Consider the following 20,710-nt stretch of genomic DNA (forward strand, 5'->3'; position numbering starts at 1 on the left):
TTTCAGAAAACAAAACTTGTACTGCCGTGGAAATGGAACCCGGTCAATAAGCACTGTTTTGTCTTGCAGACCGTGTTCCAGTCAGTCATAGGGTATGGGCGGGGGGTACTGTGTACGTGCACGTCGACACAAACTGTACTCCCCCAGTGTTTTGTTTTGTTGAAAGAGATGTATAGGATATAAATGGAGGTAAAGAAGGAAAGGATTAGAGAAGCCAATCCAGACGCACCAGTTTGTACTGGATGACATAGACTGCAAATAAATATTGAGTGTAACACAATATAAAGATTTAATTAATTCATGAAAAATACAAATGAAAGGCATCAGAGGACTGTTGCACATACCCTGCATGCTCTACACAACGCAATATGAATGTAATTCGGGGTTTTCATGTATCCCATAATCCCTTGCGCGCCAGAGAGTCGCTGCAGTCAAAACAACATAGAGAATCCACACGATGACAATTGTAAATGAATATTATACTACAAAAATGTAATTTTTTTATGCTTTTCATCACGTTAATCACGTAAACATGCATGATACCCTGAAAACTTGCTAAAACAATTCTAACAAATAATCCGTGTCTGCTACGTTTAATCTGCGTGGAATTTAATAAGCGCAAACCGAATTTCAGACATATTGTATATATATATATATATATATATATATATATATATATATATATATATATTTATTAGTCTGGAACAAAAAGGACAGTGTTGTAAAGGACAATAATAAAGACGTCAAAGAGCAAACTTCACTTTCTCCCAGAACGACATCAGGAAGCAATTGTAGCTCACAGCAGCTCCCATTGAAAATAACAGAGAGATAGCCTGTGATTCTTGCATGTTTACATAAAACAAACGCAATAACAAAGTCTATAAACCCAGAGAATTCACGAGAGTTTTAGGCACAATATAAAAATAGATTTATGTTGCGATGTTAATGGTGTGGTCCATGTGCAGCGGTTAAAGTGAAGTGTGATCGGAGCGTCTCAGTGCAGTTCTCAATGTTACTGAGATCTCACAGCGCCTCAATATGTATAAATAAATACAGTAAAACTCACATAATGGATTCAGGTGGATCAGCGATTTTTTTTCTGTTATAATTGAAATCCGATATATATGTATAAAATGGACAAAATCCATTATATGTATGTAACGGATTAGTTACAATCAGGAGGCACCGAACGATCTACAGGGAACCTGGTCATTTAATGACCAGGCTGAAAGAAGGAGCCACAATTTCCCCATTTCAACAATGCAACGATGTGTCACTCTTTAGTTAGCATTTTGTCTGACAGGAACAAACACTAAAGGGGCCAAGAGACTTTGATATGCACTTCACATAGGTCAACGTGTGACCAGAATACACATCAACAAAGCGGCAGTCCAGGCTGGGATACATCAAAGAGGCTGAAACACTCTGAAAACAGGAATCAGCATAGCATTGCATAGCAAGGATACACACCGGTGAGATAGCTTTATATGCATAGAATACATATTGCTCGCACACGCAGGGGCAGAAACAGGAAACAGCTTTATATGCATAGAATACACATTTCAGAGACAAGAAAACTCAGTAGGGCTATGCACGCCTCGGTATGGTGAATTATGTCCACAAATGTGCATTACATGTTGAATGTCCACTACAGGGTCAAAACTTAATCTGAAAAAAAATAAACGCCTGCCTTAAATAAGCACCGGACATTATGTGCATTAAAAAGATTAGAATTTGTCAAGTCACTCTTTTTTCTATGTCCGCTGCAGAGTGGTATCTTAAAATCATAATGCCTGATTTAAACTTCTGTAACTCTGTAACTCCATGGCCAACCACAATTTGTGTGTTAATCTTATAAAATTCTCCGTCGTGTCTTTATGCAATTTGCTGCAGGAATGGTGGCCTTTTCTGGATTAATTTGTCCCTCAACGAGCTTCTTTATATAATTATCAACCTCCAAACCAAAGGTAAGGTGTACAATTTCCTCCATGAATTGCAGGTCATTTGAGCATCTTTTTTCTGACTCCGTGTTGTAAAATTGGTCATATTTGTAGACTTTTCTGCCAAATGTATTTGATCCATAATCGAAATGTAATCGGAAGGCACACTGCAAAAAAAAATTTTAAATTATGACGAGAGAGGAAGGAGTGAAAATGTAAATGTGACAAATCACAGCCCTCTGTGGTCTCTGATTTAGCAGGTGCACTGGTGAAAAAGCTCTTTGGTTTGCCACACCCAGGGATATGTGTGAAACTTATCACCATATTACAGTGCAAGCAACAAGCAGCATTTTATTAATAATCACTGGCCTTGAATAAAGGCCTGCCTCGTTGAGACGCCAGGTCTGAGCACTGTTTGAAAAAAAAATAAACGCCCGGTGTACCGATCGAACGGTCCCCCTAAAAATTGGTCCCCCGATGACGTGGTTCACAGAGTAACACCTCATTTCTGCTTCAAACTACACACCAGTCATCATCTATCTCAGCGACAGATATCTGAAGCTTTTGTGCAACAATCATTTCCACATAAATTCAGCATTATTTCTTCATAAACAGCGGCGGAAGCGATCAGAGTACTGCGGCTAAATGAACTTCTAGCTGATGCGTTGACTGCGTGTCACACTTTTCAAAGCGTCACTGAGTTTTGCCTCGTTTCTGCTAAAAATTGACTTTAGAATGATTTAAGAGGTTTTACCTTTATCACCTGATGGTTAATAATCCCATTAATCCATTTGATTGCTTTGGGTGAAGAGACTCCGTCTCAGACGTGCTGCTGTGGTCCAAAATGGGGCATGTGCAGATGCAAAAGGTGGGCCGATTTTTAGGGGCAGACTGTTCGGTCTGCGACACAGGTTATTTTAATCACGGAAATACGGTGCCCCCTTTCCTCGAATCAGCGAGTGTCAGTGCTGAATTTCATTTCGTACCTCTGTTACTGTGCACATCCAGACTTCTGTGACCATTTTTTAATCCAAATGCATTGCGATTAGACAGGACATTTTGTCCGATGTGAACGAAAATCCGTTATACAAAATCCGCTATATACGGTGTTGATTACATGGAAAACCATACAAAAACATTGGAACTTTTGCTTTTGTGTGGTAAGTGCGAATACGCGGTTTATACAATGATGCTTTAAGCGAGTTTTACTGTATACATATGTCTGTAATGGTGCTTTTGACTATGCATGACTTCATGACTTCATAATCTCTTTTTTTGTTTTTGCTAATACATACTTCTAATTTTTTTTTTATTTTGCACTGTGGACATTCTTTTTACATTCTGTTAAGTTTTATGTTTATTTTATTTTCTTCCCCAGACCTTTCAAGTCCATGTGTGATTACTCAGGTTTATATTTGCACTGAAAGGCTTGCACCTTACCTGTTGTTGTACTAGTAACAATGACAATAAAGAATCTTTATCTGTATCATATGACTTCTGTGTGCATATGAAGTCATTCATACCAATGAATCACAAATATTCTGATCCCGCCTCATGGCCCATGACTGCTGGGATAAGTTCCAGCCTCCCTGTGACCCTTGATTGGAGTAAGCGGGTATAGAAAATGGATGAATAATTTGTTATGGGTGTCACATCCAGTAGGTGGCAGACACATCTATGGGATATTGCATAGGCTTAGCTAAGTTGTTGTTTTGATTGATTTTGTGCATTCAAGTTGACGAGGTTTGAGGCAGTTTGTCCTTATTACATGCCCTGTTAAGATAGAGATGTCAAGATGATAGTATTTACTGTTTTTGAGTTATTGTCTAAACAGGATGGCCCTACACAGTTACCAGCACAGGGCAAAAATACACACCTACCTATTCATATTGTAAATTTGTGCACAAATGTGAATCAAATATGTAAAAATATAATGTGCATGAATTGTAAAATATATTTTAAAAAGTTCATGTACACCTTTTCAGCAAGTTAAAATATTCCATAGATGTAAAGCCTTCTTTAAAAAAGTCTGAGAAAGAGCCTTTGTGTGTGTATGTTGCTTTAAACAGAAAGAAGCTGCCAGTTGCCTCTGTGCTGACTGGCTTTCGTGTTTTTTTCCGAGAGGGACATATGTCATGGTGGAAGCCTAAATCACACTGTTTCAAGCCAAAATTTTGCTTACAGCTGCACAAATTCTACATGCACAGTTGTATAGTTGTGGGACTTTGGGATCACTTGTTGTGCTGCTACCCACTGAACACTGGCACCTTCTGAATGGTTCAGGAATGTGCATCCATATCAAATTATAAAGTTCATACCTCAAGGCTGCAGTCAGGGCAGGGTCTGTACGTGCACTAGCATGTGCATGAGTTGTTTATTTTGGCAGGTATTTAAAGTAAACATTCATTCATTCATTTTTTATACTTGTTTATTCCAGTTAAGAGTCACAGCAAGGCTGAAGCCTATCCTAGTGGTCTTAAAGTAAACAATCTTGGTATATTTTATGGTGCAGATACTTTTGAATGTGCAAACAACACAGGATGTGATGTTTGAAAGCCAAATAATTGCAAAAAGCAGTCAAGTGCATCAACAGAGTGCACTGTGACAGCAGACGTGACATGTTTTGAAGTCTGGCTGTGATAATGAAATATTTCTCCAGCTTGTGTGGTGTGCTCTGTTGAGCTGTTTGTGTTGCACCAAAACAAGATTGGAATCACACTTATTTTTGTAGTAGAAGGTATATCAAAGCACTTTCTGATCACATATTAGTGAAGTTGAGCACAAACTATAAGCATGCAGGAGGAGCATAACCTCTGTTGTTGGTAAGTCACATATCCACACACAAGACGCACATGGTGTGAATGCACTGTGTATCAAAGGCCTCTCATTTGATTCCATGTAAGGTGTGTTTTCAGGAGTTGGCTGTCCTATGATCGGAGGCGGGCTCCCTCTCCCTCTCCTTCTCCTCCTCCTCAAACGGAGGCCCAACCAACAGTAACAAACATTGCGCAAGCCATTGACTCCATTTAGCAACCAAGAGCACATGGGGCAATCGCACATTTACCAGGAAAACAAGATCGTGCGTCAAAGTGGAAGAGGCGTGTCCATGTCACTATAGGACAAAACAAGGGTGGACAGATAATCATGAACATGTGTACAACTGATCTCAGCCACATATGAGAGACATGTGAGTTTTAAACGGGAGCATTTTTCTCTCTTGGCTGTGTGCAGAAGTTGTTGCAGTTCGACTTATGAAGAACTACAGGTGTTTTTGTGCATGACGACAATAAAGCTCCTGGACTGATGTTCTAAAAACAGATAGATGTTGCTGCATTGATCACACTCAGAATTTAGCTGCAGCCTGCAGTCATAAGCATGTGTGGATGCCACTGGCAGTCACTTCTAGCCTATGAAGAATGCACCATGTAGTCCAGCATGCAGTGACGAATACTGTCCTCCTAAAAAATGCGATATATAAGCACATGTAAAAATAAAGTTATTACCTTTGTCAAGGAGTTATTATGATCACCAGCATCTGTTTGTTTGTTGGCTGAACTACATAACAAGAGTCATCAGGAGATAACACCCCCCCCCCCAGGTCAGTAATACAAAGTGTTGGGGATCACCCAAGTACACACTTGTGCCAAATATGAATAAATTTGGTCAACTGGTTCTTGAGATATCTTATTAACAAGCGAAAACAGATGGACGGACAGATGGACATGCTGATCTCTAGATTTGTTGTCACATATCCACACACATATACATCAATTCATTCCTTTTATCCTCCCGGTATGAAATGCGGGGGGATAAAAAGGAATGAATTGATTTATTGAAAACTGGTGGATAAGTGGGACATTGGTTAAGGAAGAATACATTACATTTTGGTGTGAATTCTGCCTTTGAACCTTAATATTCATCTTTGATTGTGACTGAATTGATCCTGATTACACAATCCTAATTCGAGAAACATAGCAATAAGCAATCAGGATACAAGATCAAGGTTCAGGATCAGGCTCAAAGACCAGCAACAACTCATAGCTCAGCAATCAGGATCAAAATTGCAGTAAATTGCAGCAATAAGGATCAAAGAGTAGCAGTCACGATAAAAGTTCAACAGTCACAATCTAAGTTCACTGATCAGGATTAAAGTGTTCGAATGAAGATCAAAGGTATACAGTCAAGGTCAAAGTGTATGACTAAACACTTAAAGATCACTGAACTCATGATCTGAGTTCAGCCATCAGGATCAAAAGACCTAAATCAAGATCAATCAAGAATCAATGCTCAGTGATCAGGATCAAAAGACACAAACAAGTTCAAAGTTTAGCCAACGGAATCAAAGCTTAGTTACCAGGATCAAAGGATGGCAATCTAGATCAAAGCTCAGTTGTCAGGCTGAAAGGACAGCAATCAAAAGTTCAGTGATTGAGATTAAAAGTCAGGACATGATCAAAGATAAGTGATTAGGATCGTAGATCAAAATTAATGATGAGTGGCCAGGATCAGGATCACAGATCTACAATTGGATACAAAGGTGTGTGACCAGGTTCAAGGTCATAAGTGTTCAGAAGTGGACTAAGATATCGATCCAAATTTGGTTGACAATAATGTCTTTTCTGACAGGGTTGTTCCCAGAGAGTGGTGTAAAGATCAGAATTTGGTTTGAGTCTCAACACAAAGGGGACTGTGGTTTCTTGGCAGAGGTGTGCACTCCACTGAGTGCCCTTCTAGTTTATTGGTGTGCCAAGTGGTGCTGAGGTAGCGTTTGTGAACTTTTATCTGTTGTAAACAGCATGGCACTGTGTGCCACATGCATCTGCATGTCTGTTCAACTTGTGAATATGTTCATTTAATTTAATTTAACCAGGTTAGTCCCATTCAGACCAAGATCTCTTTTGCCAGGGAGACCTGGACACTGGAGACTGTCGAATATTATAAAGTTTCAATCCACCTAACCTTTAAATGTGAGAGGAAGTGGGAGTAACCGGAGGAAACCCACGCAAACACAGGGAGAACATGCAAACTCCGTACAGAAAGGCCACAGGTGGGAATCGAACCCAGGACCTTCTTGCTGTGAGGCAACAGTGCTAACCACTAAGTCACCATGTTGCCTATAATGCACATGTCGAACGTATAAAAGCAGCAAACACAAGTGGAAAAGCAGCCAGTGCATATTAAAGTGCTTAAATATTATTATTTCAGGTGCTTAGGTCATATTGGCCTGCGGCACTGTTTCTGAGAATCACTTGGAGAGAAAACCTTCTCAGAAGAAGTAGCTCGCTGCCTCCAGGTAAAACAAACAAACAAACGGAATCAAACACACCTGAACGTGGTGAAAGTCATGACTCGTGACTGCGGTTTACTGAGAGGAAGCAAGTTCCTAACAGAAATCCTGATCTGGAGAAGCAGCTATGTAGGATTTCACAACAGTGTTTGCTGTGTTCTGTCTTTGTGCTGCAGGAACAAAAACAAAAACAAAAAAACCCAAGAGGTTTGCAGCCTTTTTTTGCACTTTGCTCATTACATAACAGTCCCATGGATTTTGAATTTTATTTATTTTGTTCCAATCTTTGGCCTCCTTTTAGGTGAAGTGCACAAAATCTGACCACACAGCACACAACTGAAGTAATGACCATTTCAACCTACATATAACGTTGATTTTAAATAAAGCTACAGCATAGTATGATGTTTCAGTCACTATTTTTTGGAGACACTCTTGGAGCTATGATGGTGCAGGTCTTAACTTGATGACCTCAGCAGGTGACCTCACTGAATTCATTGAGGAGCTCCTCCGCTGGATGACAGAGGATTTCATTCCGTTTTGAACACAATCGCCATCACAGCAGTTGGCCAGATCAAGAACACTCTCCACAACACCGGCAGAACTACAGCGGCCCATTTGAAAGGGTAGAGAAAGATCTGATGACATATCAACAAATGATTTCACCGACAAGCTCAACTCAGTGAGGCCACCTGCTGACCTTCTTGGCATTTCATGGCTTGTGGTGCTGGTCGGCTAAGGTAAAAACTTACTCTAGTCATCATTTTTAATGCACATTTTTTTTTTGTATTAAACAATGGAAATCTAAGGCCATTAATGTCAGCAAAATGAGCTGAGCACGCAGCAGAGTTCATCAGCTTTGGTTTATTTGTAAGAGACCTTTCCCATGTTTTATCACACCTTAAGTCAGAGGCTAGATACCTAATTGTATTTACTGTATCCGCTGTGGTGACCCGGAGCAGCCAAATGAAGCAGGACTGCAGGTATAAAAACATAAAACAAGAATCCAGACTCGTAGTTTGATTTTATTGTCCTCTACATCATGAGACTGCATGAACCTTCGCTGGTTCCCTTGAAACATCAGTGTTTCTAATATTATGGTCACATTTCATGCAGCTATCGATAGCACATGATGCAACCGGTCTGCAAGACACTAAACCGTTAGGGTGTGTGCTCATTCCAACATTTGCAGTCATCACCCAAACCCATTCAGTCTGTGTAAATAATCACCCTGTACCATCTACACACCAACAGTCAGGGCCTGAAGAAGCTGCAGTCTGATTGGACCAAAAGCCTGAAAGCCTGCCACTTGAACTTGGCCTCTTTCCAGGTTCCCCCCCCCCCCCCCCCCGTCTTTCAGCTGCGTAGCTCTGTGGGGTTTATTTGGTACATTACATAGGAGGAGGAAGAAAGACGAGCAAGAAAAAAGAAAACACCAGAGGGAGGGGAAGAGATAAGCGTGCTGATCCCACACGTAACAAGAGTTGTGCTGCACGGAGTGTGCACAGGAAGTGCGTGCGGGCCAATCCTGTATGAGCATCACGTTGCAACAGGCAATGAGGTCACTGCAAGGGTTGATGTTAAGTTGCGAGATGGTTACATCATTTTTTTAAATAAACAGATAATATTTGAAGCTCAAGTGAAGTACTGACAAAGAATCAGCTGGGAATAAACTCAAAGAATTCCACTTTGAATTAAACATCGTTTATCAAACAACTAATGGAACTTTGCAAAATGCAGTTTCTTTAAAATGACCATTTGTCATGAGCTGCTTACTTTTAAAAACTTCTCTTTAAATATTTTGTACTCAGGAATTTCTTCACACACTTTTCAAACTATTACAAGTGATTATAATCAGAAGGTTGGGCACATAAAACTGCATTATCACAGAACAGTCCATCCCATTTCTTACATAACCAGCTTAAGTAAAAATCATTGACCTGAACCAAATCCATGAGAGCTCCACTTTCCGTTTATGAGCAGAAGTGGGACAGTGAACACAGCTCAGCAGTGTTTTCTGACAGATGGTTTTAGGTCCAACGCCACCATGTGGACAGTGTGAAATCTCATCTATGTGTTGTGACTTAGTCTCACGTGACACGCAGCAGCCAACACCTACAGGCCTGACATCTGAAACCTGTCTGCTGTCCCGGAAATAGTCCACAATAACATTTACTTCATTATAGCAGGAACATTTCTGCAGTGTGCCCATTTGTAAAAATATCTCTTTGATTGTATGATCCTAAAGAGTAAACTCCTAAATAGTATTCTTCCACTCCAAAATGCATACTATGATTTAACATGTTGCAAAGTCTATAGAATGAAACCGACACAAGTCAGTTCAAAATTTAACATTGACACACACACAGCTAAAGTTCTGTTCATTTAGTTCAGTTTACAGTAAGAGTAGAGATCCATTTTAATGTAACATCATAGTGACCTCACAGATGTACAGTTACAGCTACAAGAAATTTTCAATCAATTTAGACCCAAAAAAAGAAAAAAGGTGAAGCATCCTGGAATGATTGAGCTTCAAATAAAATACACATCCAAACATACACCTCTTAATACTGCGCTGCTGAAAAAAAAAAAAAAAAAAAAAAGCTTTAAAGAAACACACCTCCTCACACGATAAGATTCGTGGTTAAAACCTGTGTGCCTAAAATAGATTACAGTACTTTAATATAAAAATAGACTCTTTTTGATTTGTTCTTCGAGTTCTCTTCTGCAGTCTTCCAGATGGGCGGATGTGCTGGTCCAAAATGTGTGTTGCCTCAGTGACACATCCGTGAGGTCATCTCTTTCTGCAGAAAACACAAACCACACAGACACACATTACAGTGTACTGCAACAGCAGGGCAGGAAAATCCTACATGCATAGAGCATAACAACTCAGCTCAGGAACATCTTTGTGAAATGTACAATACTTATGACAATAACTTATAAGGAACTGCAGCCTTTAGGTTCTTATTTACTCTTTTTAAATTCAAGAAATATACAGAAAGTTTTTGCCTCTTGCCAGTCACTTTTCTGCAGTTTTTAGCACACAATATATAAAGGGAATCCTATTTTTTTTTAATGCAGATTTCTCCCACAGAATTAAAAAAAAAAAAATCTGAAAGGTGTTTTAGTAAAACTGGTATCCTTTATAAACTTTAGAACCAATGTCAAAACCTGAGTGAACAGCCTTTACCCACACAATTAGCATAGCCAGAACACACACGCTCATTTAAACTGGCAATTCTGCATTGGAATGATTTACTTTTCAAAGTTCCCATTTACTAGCAGCACTTCAGCAAAGTTTTGCCCAACGTAATTCAAAGAGCATATGAATACTGTAGTTTTTCATACATAAGACTGCATTTTTTTTTTCTTGGAGTTACATCTAGAGGGACAAGATGTGGGGCGAGGATCTTATATTCAGGGTGTCAACTTTTATTATTAATACATCCACACCAGTAGGTGGCACCATATCATCAGTGAAAGGAGAGTACTCCCCCAAAGTAAACCACACATTTAACTTGTATGGAAGGACAGTAAAACTCACATATAATGGATTTAAATGGACCAGAGAATTTTGTCCATTATAATCGAAGCCCGTTATAGAACAGCCAAAATCCATTATATGTATGTAATGGATTAGTTACAGCCAGGAGGCGCCTAACGATCTACAGGGAATCCCAAGCTACAATTAAATGTACGTATTTCCTTGATTAAACGCCTGACCTTTAACAGGGGCCTGCCTCATTTAATGGCCAGGTCAAAACTTCATCCTTCAATAAGCACTGGGCATTTCGTGCATTAAAAAGATTACATTTGGTTGAGACACTCTTTTTTTCTAAATCAGCTGTGGAGTGTTACATTAAAATTGTAAAACCTGATTTATGCTTCTACATCTCCGTAACTCTGTGGCCATGCAATGGCGTCGACATGCTCATAACCCTTTTATAGTTCTCCTTCACGTTGGTGGGTGTCTTACTGCAATTTCTGGATTAATTTATCCCTCAACGAGCTCCATTTCTTTATACAATTATCAACCTCCAAACCAACGGAACAGTAATGCAATTTCCTTCATGAATTGTGGATCATTTGAGTGTCTTTTTACAACGTAGTGTTGTGAAGCTGGTCATATTTGCAGACTTTTCTGCCAAACGTATTTGATCCATGATCGAAACGTAATCAGCATGCTCACTGCATAAACTATTAAAATACGACGGGAGAGGAAAGAGTGAAAACGTAAAAATGACCAAACACAGCCTTTGGCAGTGTCTGTCATTTAGCAGGTGTGTGAGGGTTCACAGCCATGCAGAGGGATCTGATCTAATGCACTCTGGTTCGCCACACCCAGGTATATGTGTGAAACTTATCATATTACAGTGCAGGCAGCAAGCAGCATTTTGTTAATAATTGCCAGCCTTGCAAAAAGGCCTGCCTTGTTTAGGCGCCAGGTCTGAAGAGTGCTTGAAAGAAATAAACGGCCGCTCTTTGAATCAAGGCAATACAGTACCCACTTTCCTTGAATCGGTGAGTGTCCAGAACTTCATTTCGTACCTCTGTTACTGGGTGTGTCCAGACTGCTCTGACTGGTGCATGCGAGGGTTCTTTAATGGGAATACATTACGATGAGGCGGGACTTTTGTCTGATTGGAGCGAAAATCCATTATACAAAATCCGTTATATACGGTGTTTATTCCATGGAAAACCATACAAAGCCACCAGGACTCTTGCTTTAGTCCAGTGAGTGCAAGTATCCGGTCTATACGATGATGCTTTAGGCGAGTTTTACTGTACTTGTACTGGCCAAATGTTGCTGGTAAGATGTTTTTTTTGAATAATTAAAATCATCATATGCCTTGTAAGCTTGTTGTTGGTTGTTTATTGTTGTCAGAGAAAGAAAGCCCATGCACTTATCCACTTTGTTTTGAACTTATTAGGGTCTACCATGTCTATGACTCACCAGAGGCTCCAGCTCTTTGTGGTCTGTGAGGTTGAACTCAGTTACAAAGTAATAGAAATGCTTGTAGCAGGTATTGACATGAGCCTCGGCTCCCATTTGGCTCACACGATCAAAGTGGTGGATGTAGACATGGACAAACACACGGAACAGGCGAGATAAAATCTTCTTAGCCACCTGCATGAAAGTCTTAGGGAATGGAGTACCTGCATGTCAGACAGATCAAGAAAAGGGGGGAAAAAAGAAAGAGGAAAGAAAAAGAGCCACGATTAACACATAATGACCTTTTGCTCCACAGCAAAGAAGAGTGAACAAGAACTACAGTGTATCCCTCTGAGCAGAAAGAGGAAGACTACAAAAATTGTGTCACAGTCCACATATTTATGGTCCCAAAGCAAATCTAATACTGTTTACACTAATGTTTTGACTTGATGCGTTCTGAGAAAATTTAAGTTTTTGTTCCAAGCAAGACCCAAATTTTCCCAAACTGTACCTCCTTAATGAGGGTACAATTCTGTATTTTTAACAAAAGCTTATAAAATATTGTCCATTACTGCTGATACGGTAAAGTATGCAAACCACAAACTGCTATTAGTGCGGCAGCCATTGTTGTTTAAACTACCCAGTCGCGGTTGATGCATAACCCTAACCGTAACCCTAAATTCTGACCTTGATATTTGTCAGCTGCCTCCTGTACAGCTTTGATGTCATGATGTCCACGTTTATCTTGCGACAATCACGGCAGTTTGTTAATGGATGCCGTACGACATGGCAGAATAAGGTACTGTATCAATAACCACTTTGAAAAATATTTCATGTGAGATTAAAAACTCAGTCACTGTGACAGTTAATCTTTGTTGCCATCTAGAGCACCCCACCACCACCAATCGTCATGCTTGAAGAGCCAGCCAGTATCACTTCATGTAGGATATGACAGAATAACCAACATGTTTGCGTGTGGTGATAAATAAGCATTTGTCCCGTCCAGGCGATTAATTTCATATTTCATTTTTGCTTTGGCTAATTCAACAATGTTTCAGGAATCTGTTCCAGAGGATAAGCTATAAGGTCATGTCTATTCATAGTGTACTGTACACTGTGCGACCCAATTATAAATCCATTGTGGAGACATTTCTGGCATGAGATGCCAGGCCACCATCTTCTACAGCGCAGCAGATCAAGGTAACAGAGAAGCAAGTATGCCAGGGTGAGGAGTGTACAATGTTTGCAATGTGCCCATCTACAGTTCAACTAACAATTATGGCCTTGTAGATTAAAAATGAAGAAGTAAATAAAATAAAATCTTCAAACAGTGCCTTCAAATTGTAGCTGTCACCTTCAATCTTAAGAATTTCTCATTCCCTGAACCACATAGGAATGTACAATCTTCATTTTATACATATTTTCAGCAAGATCATACAGGTCACCAGATATTTTAAAAACAAGTACATTTTTCAGCCAATAACAACAAATACTTCAGTGAAGAGGCACAGACAGTGGTGTCTCACAGAGCAAGCATGAGGTCATATACAGATTTTGTCAGAAGTCTAAAATGGGCCATTTTGTTTTAAAACTTGTCATGCACAGGCAAAATGGCAAGATTCTGAAGGGTCTACACTGATGGTCTACAGCACACAGTGCAGGTGGATTTGGGGTGCAGTCATCTGTGCTATTAAGATGATGCAGAACCTGAGCATAATATTGGTTACTAGTTGAAAAGTTGCTGGATTTTTCCTTTTCAATGGGCAGCACAACGTGAAATAAACCAATCAGAAAGTCATGTGTTGTCCACTTTAGGCCAGCATGTTGAGAAAGTGAGGATTTTGACAAGTTTATGGGCCTGGACCAACCTGACACCAAAGCTCCCTGAGGTAAAACAGTAAAGTGAATTTTTATCATTTTACCCAAGTGTGTACTTTTGTTTTAATAGTTGCTTTCAATTCAGTTTCAGAGTGTATGTGCCATGAACTCACTTATGTAAGGAGCATCCGACTTTTGCAACACTTAAAATTCAACAGCGCAATCTTGTTCTGCTGCCAGACAGCACACCAGCAATGCACTTGACCACAACATTTAGACCAACACCCCCATGAGCACAATCTTTGATTGTCGTTATGTAGGCACTTGAACTGAAAATCCCAAGTGTGTTGGGTGGAAACTATACAGGATGATTGTGTTGCATTGTTCACTCTTGTGGAAAATCGGCCCGTGACTGCTCTAAGAAACCTAAGAAAGCTCTAAGACACTACAAGCTCAAAATGTATTTTACAAAATTCAATTCAGTTTATTTATGTGGCAAAAATGGATGAATAAGAATTAGGATTTGCACCTATGACTCACATCAGTCACTGCAGATGTTCTTGAGCTTTTCTTTCTTATGCCAATGTAGAGCATTAAAAAGTCTGTGTGCATATTTGGCTAATCGTAACACTTACCGACGTTGGTGGGAAAGATGTTCTCATTGTTGATTTGTACCTCAATCCAATCCATTAACAGGCTCATGTATTTGGGGGCCGACAGAGCAGTCGGTCTCTTGTACTTGTGCTCGTCCTGCCAGCGGTATTCATACTTGGGCCCACCAGACATGACAGGGCACGTCTGGTCGGTGCAAGAGTCGCTGATGGTGCCATAGATGAGGTTTATACGGTTGAAGAAGTCAACCACGTGGACGGCCACCCAGTCGTTAAGGTCCTCCCCATGTGGCAGCTGTACGGCCTGCTTCAGGTCCAGTCCTGCATTGAGGGACGCCTGGGCCTTCTTGTGCAGCTCAAAGCGCTGCGTTCCAGGTTCAAACTTGCGCTTGGGCCGGAATGTCCTGTCTTTGTTGAAGACTTGTTTCAGGGGGGCCAGGGACATAGTTGTATGTGGTGGCAGTAGGCGGTCTGTTTGAATTCTTCTGGTGAATTATTTACTGTAAAAATGAAACGGTCAAAGGCTGTGTAAATAGGCAGCGCGTAGCTTTTGATGTGGACTGTTTTTTGGTATCAGTTTCCACTCTGTGATCCTGTACGCCTGATAAAAGGAGAAAACAAGACTATTTAAAAATAAATTTTAAAAAGAACCTCAGTTTCCATAAAATATTGGAACTCTGGTTTCATATTTAACAGATATTACAACCTACAGTTCCAATCTCAAATCAATATGACAAGCTGTCACCAAAAAAAAAAAAAAAAAAAAAAAAAAAATCCATTTATGTGGCAACTATGGTTGAAACCGCAAACGTCCACGTTCTCAGAGGTAGAACCTGTTAACAAAATTAATTATTATTACTAACATGACTTTGGCTTGTAAAATTGATGGTTGAATAATCACAAATTTTGGGACAATGGAAAAAAAAAATCTAATCCAATTAAATTTTTTTTCTGCAAATCTGATTGGTTAATCGTCTGAGATATTAGACCATAAAATATCGCATGGACAGTGGCAAAATATTAAAACCGTTTCACATTTGATGCGTTACTCCGCGTCCTGACCATGTTGCTGTCACCTGAGACCGACAGAAACTAGTGCAGCAACAACGAGATCCCGAAATGTGTGGATTTAATGGATTTAACTGGATTCATTGATGGATTTACATTGGATTTAACTCAATGCAGCTGATAAGATGGCGAAATTTGTGGGTCTGCTCACAGAATTTCCATGAAGACGATGTTGTGACAATAAGCTTTGACGAGCTAACCACATCCTTTCACAATGATTCACCGACTAAATTACTTACAGAAAAATAAACTGTGCAAACGATGGAATTGGATTAGAATGGGAATAACCCTGTTATGTCTGATGATTTGCAGATGTTCATGCTGGATTACGGTTGCAAATATCCATCTCTCAAACTCAATTTGCGACCGTAAAATCCAGTATGAACATCCGCAAATCAGACACAACAGGGTTATTCCCCAATTGCAAAGAGGAAGAAAAAATGCAAAAAGGTAGTCACTTTATTTAAAATTCATGGATGGAATGCTGTAAACATTTTAATAAAGCTTTTGGACTCATTTGCAAAGTGAAATGAATTATTTACTACTTGATCTAAATTAAGTAAAAACCTAAAACTCAGATTAAGGAATCAAAAAAGTATTCCCTCCATAGATATAACAACTAAAACACTGTGTGGTGCTACACAGTGTTTTAGTTTAATTTAAATCAAACTATACAGTTTTGTTTTTAGAATGAAGTGGATAAAAAAAAAAAAAAAACTTTCTTATCAAAGAATTTGTTTGAGGGGGCCTATGTAAAATAAAAATGGAAAGATATGTTCATGAGCACCTTTTTTTTTTTGGCATAAAATAATATTACCATTTTGCATTAATAACAGTATGTGTAATAAAAGATGAAGCTTTCAAAACAGCACATCAAGATAAATTATAATTTATGTCAAATCCACCAAAAGCACGAGATTTTTTTGAACCAATACGTAATCAACATTTAAAGCGGTACTCGAGTAAACAGCACATCTTTCCAAATACCTTTTGTAAAGTGCCATGGTAAAGCCTCATTTTCTACAGTATTATGGAATACTACCAGGTCATGTTCAAAGTCAAAAGGGCAAAACCCAGTTCAAAACACTAGCTCAGAAATTTTTACTAAATTAATTTTCTTCTCAGGAGTCTTTGCCTTTAATTTGGTATGAATGTTTTAGCATGTTCTGTATTAACACTCAGTAATATTTATCTTTTTTAAAAAACATTTATTGTTTTTAAATTGTCACTGATACACTGTCATTTGTTTTGTAGTTGCTTTATTGTATTATCCTTTAATTGTGATGGTGCTGTTAGATCTTAGTGCTGCATTTGATAAGGTGGATCATCATATTCTACTCGATAGGCTGGAGAATCATTTGGATTACTGGGAGTGCCCTTGCATGGTTGACATCATACCTGACCAGTCATTCTCACTGTGTTTTGTACAGTAACACTACCTCTAACCTTAGTGACATGAAATTTGGGGTTTCACAGGGGTCCATCTTAGGCCCCCTGCTTTTCTCCCTTTATATAGCACCCATTGGGCACATATCACAGCATTTTGGGATTACCTTTCATTGCTAATCTGATGATACTCAGTTATACATGCTGATAACTGCTGGTAATCTCATCCACATAAAATCCTTAGAAGATTGCCTTGCATCAGTGAAAAGCTGGATATCTAGCAATTTCCTACTTTTAAACTCTGACAAGACTAAAATGATGGTTCTTGGTCCAGTGAGACATCGGCATCAATTTGATCAGCTAACGCTTAGCCTAGGCTTGTGTGTCATACGTCACACTGACAAAGTGAGGAACTTTGTGGTAATTTTTGATCCTACGTTGTCTTTTGACCGCCACATTAGTGATATTATGAGGACTGCTTTCTTCCACCTGTGAAATATAGTGAAGATTCGTCCCATCCTCTCTATGGCTGATGCTGAGACCCTGTTCATGTGTTTGTCTCTTCTAGATTGGACTACTGCAATGTTCCATTTTCTGGTCTACCGCAGTCCAGCATTAGGGGTCTCCAACTGGTTCAAAATGCTGCTGCCAGACTTCGGACAGGAAGCACAAAGTTTGACCACATTACACCCATTTTGGCATTTCTTCACTGGCTTCCTGTCCCAGTGAGATCAGATTTTAAGGTTCTGCTACTAACCTATAAAATTGTTCATGGACTGGCACCTCCCTACTTAGCCCGGGCCAGCCCTATGCACTGGCCTGGGCTCTGCATTCTCAGGGTGCAGGACTACTTTGTATCCCTAGGGTGACTAAGAAATCTGTGGGTCACAGAGCTTTCTCTTATTGTGCCCTTGTTCTGTGTAATGATCTCCCTGCGTCAATAAAACAGTCAGATTCTGTAGAGACTTTCAAGTCCAGACTTGAGATGCACTTATTTTCCCTTTCATATGGCTAGCATACTAGCATAGTATGTTACTATGCTTTTTACCCTTGTAATTCATTTTATCAGGAAACGGAGCGGGCCGCGGCCTCAACTTTATCTAAAGTCTGGGTCTTTTAGTGAAGCTTAGGGCTAGTGGCCAGCAGTTATCTTAGTATTTCTTCTGCCTTTATTGTTGCTTAATACTGACAAATTATACTGTATTTGTTGTTTTTCTGATGCCTGATTCAGTTTTTTTTCTCTCTGTTTGAGGTGCGGCTCCATCCAGAGATTGGCGTCTAGCCCCCTGTCCTGTGCACCGGCAAAATTTCCTGTATATTCGTTTTGTAAATTGGGAAATTCTATGGTAACGGAATTACAACAGCTGCAAAATCTGGACATATGGCATCTAACCACGACAGATTAGCTCAGATTGTAATTCCGTTACCGTAGAATTGCCCAATTTGTTTTATCAATTATGTCAGGGTCACCCCTTTGAGTCTAATCTGCTTGAGGTTTCTTCCTCAAATCATCAGAGGGAGTTTTTTTTTCTTACCACTGTGGCCTGTGTGCTTGATCTGGTTGGTAACATTCGACCTTACTTGTGTAAAACGCCTTAGGCAACTTTGTTGTGATTTGGCACTTTATAAATGAAAATGGTATTGTATTTATTTTATACAGTGGTATTTTAATAATAAAATCAATCAACCGATCAAGAGTCAAAATGAATCATTTCCTATTTCAGGCCGCCAAACCAAGAATATTCAGAAGGCCAATAAAACGCAGCATTGCTCTGGATCTCTGCACCTCATCCTCGTCACACTGAAAACTTCAAAGCATTCACATTTTACGACATAAAAGCTTCACATAAAGCGCACAGAGGCGTGAAACGACTTCGTGACGTGATAACGTTAGCTGACGGACTTGTTGCTTCAAGCAACAACAGCTACAATGAGACAACAATATAAAAGGGATACATTTCACTACCGAGTAACTCAGGTATGTCGTATTAGAAAGGACGCGGCTTTAAAGTGTTTATTTTATAAAGGTAACCAAACGACGACGAATTTCCACAGAAGCAGCGTTCAGACACTTTCCAGAACTTACTTGTTCCGCCTTCCTGTTCCGTCAGTTTCCTTCGCTCTTTTTTTTTTTTAAACCAAATATTACGTCATTAATGTTTAACAGCTTCTGGTTCACAACATACACAAGCTACATTATGGATTCACTACGCCGTACATAATGTAAAAAGTACTAAACATTAAACAAAACATGCCAGTTTATTAAAAGGTTTGACTCCGCCCTACCAAGAGAAAACGACACTAACGTCAAGCTGAAGCCAACAATAACCACTTCTGGAAGGAAACTTTCAAAATAAAAGCAACTCAGTTAAGAACCAAAAATGAATTTGGAAAAAGTAAAAAAAAAAAAAAAAAATTAATAAGATCAATACATATATTCAGGGATAAATTAGAGACAAATGAATATTAAAAAAATAACCAACTTTTGTACATGATGAAATGTTATTGTTTTGCGAACCACAGAGAAGATACCACTGTTGTGGCCCAATTTTATCTTGCAATCAATCAATCAATCAATAAACAAATAAGTTGGTGGTGGTATGTGGGTGGGATTTGGGATTCCAGCCCGGGATCCAGTTTTGTGTAGCTCCAAAATTCAAAACACTTGTTGCCATGACAACACACACACACACACACACACACACACACACACACACACACACACACACACACACACACACACACACACACACACACACACACACACACACACACAATATAAACAAGAGCAATCAGAGATTTCTGACGTCCGCCAATCCGGATCTGGTGTCGCCGACCGAGCGGTCCCCCCTAAAAATTGGTCCACCCTGCTTCACTGCGCCTTAACTGTGCATGCGTCTGAGTCTGACTCTCTACACCCAAAGCGATCAAAGGGAATAATTTTTGTTAACCATCAGATGGCAAATTAAAACCACTTAAATCATTCTAAAGTCAGTTTTAAGCAGAAATGAGTCCGTTTTAAGCAGAAACACGGCAGTAATCAGTGAATCCCTACTGATGCTCCGAAATGACGTATGCGTGGAGGCACGTCAGACTCAGACATGTTGCTGTCCTCTGATCGCTTCCTTCATCTTTTAATATGAAATAATGCTGAGATAGACGATGACTGGAGTGCAGTTTTAAGCAGAAACGAGGTGATAATCGGTGAATCGCTGCTGTGCTTAGAAATGATGCATGCTCAGTGAAGGCAGGGTGGACCAACTTTTAGGGGCGACCGTTCAGTCAGCAACACCAGATCTTGATCACCTCCAAAATTTCATGGAGTCTTCCATGGCTTAATATGTATCTGTGGTGAAAATTTAATAAAAATCCGTGCAGTAGTTTTGATGTAATCCTGATAACAGACAGACGGACAAATAAGTAAATAAATAAATGAATGCCAATGACGTTATGATGTCCGCCAAGGATATCCTAACAACGTCATTGGCGGACAATGACGTTATGATGTAATCCAGTTCCATGTAGTGAAAGAAGGAAAATGTGTGGTCAAATTTTTATATTTAACTCATTTCACTAAATCATTTATAATAATTTTGCAAAACATTTTTTAATTATAGGTCAAATTTTTTTTCTTTTAGTAATTTAAGAACATTTTTAGCACATAATT

At 39.4% G+C, this 20,710-nt stretch overlaps 1 protein-coding gene across 4 annotated transcripts; it reads right to left on the bottom strand.

Annotated features, from left to right (window-relative positions):
- Positions 1-9,586: 9,586 nt before the first annotated feature.
- Positions 9,587-19,345, bottom strand: mob3a (MOB kinase activator 3A). Of its 4 annotated transcripts, none has more exons than XM_034180147.1 (4): positions 19,130-19,345; positions 14,614-15,190; positions 12,182-12,384; positions 9,587-10,028 (listed from the first exon to the last, which is right to left on the bottom strand). In XM_034180147.1, the coding sequence occupies exons 2-4, from the start codon at positions 15,032-15,034 to the stop codon at positions 9,999-10,001; spliced, it is 654 nt and encodes a 217-aa protein (XP_034036038.1). In that variant the 5' UTR covers positions 15,035-15,190; positions 19,130-19,345; the 3' UTR covers positions 9,587-9,998. The 4 variants fall into 4 exon arrangements, with proteins under 4 accessions (XP_034036038.1, XP_034036037.1, XP_034036039.1 ...); XM_034180146.1 differs by having other exon boundaries at positions 14,614-15,182; positions 19,130-19,344; XM_034180148.1 differs by lacking the exon at positions 19,130-19,345 and adding an exon at positions 19,000-19,115 and having other exon boundaries at positions 14,614-15,182.
- Between the last annotated feature and the right edge of the window lie 1,365 nt (positions 19,346-20,710).

This window comes from Thalassophryne amazonica, chromosome 10 (assembly GCF_902500255.1).
Source record: "Thalassophryne amazonica chromosome 10, fThaAma1.1, whole genome shotgun sequence".
NCBI classification, from domain to species: Eukaryota; Metazoa; Chordata; class Actinopteri; order Batrachoidiformes; family Batrachoididae; genus Thalassophryne; species Thalassophryne amazonica.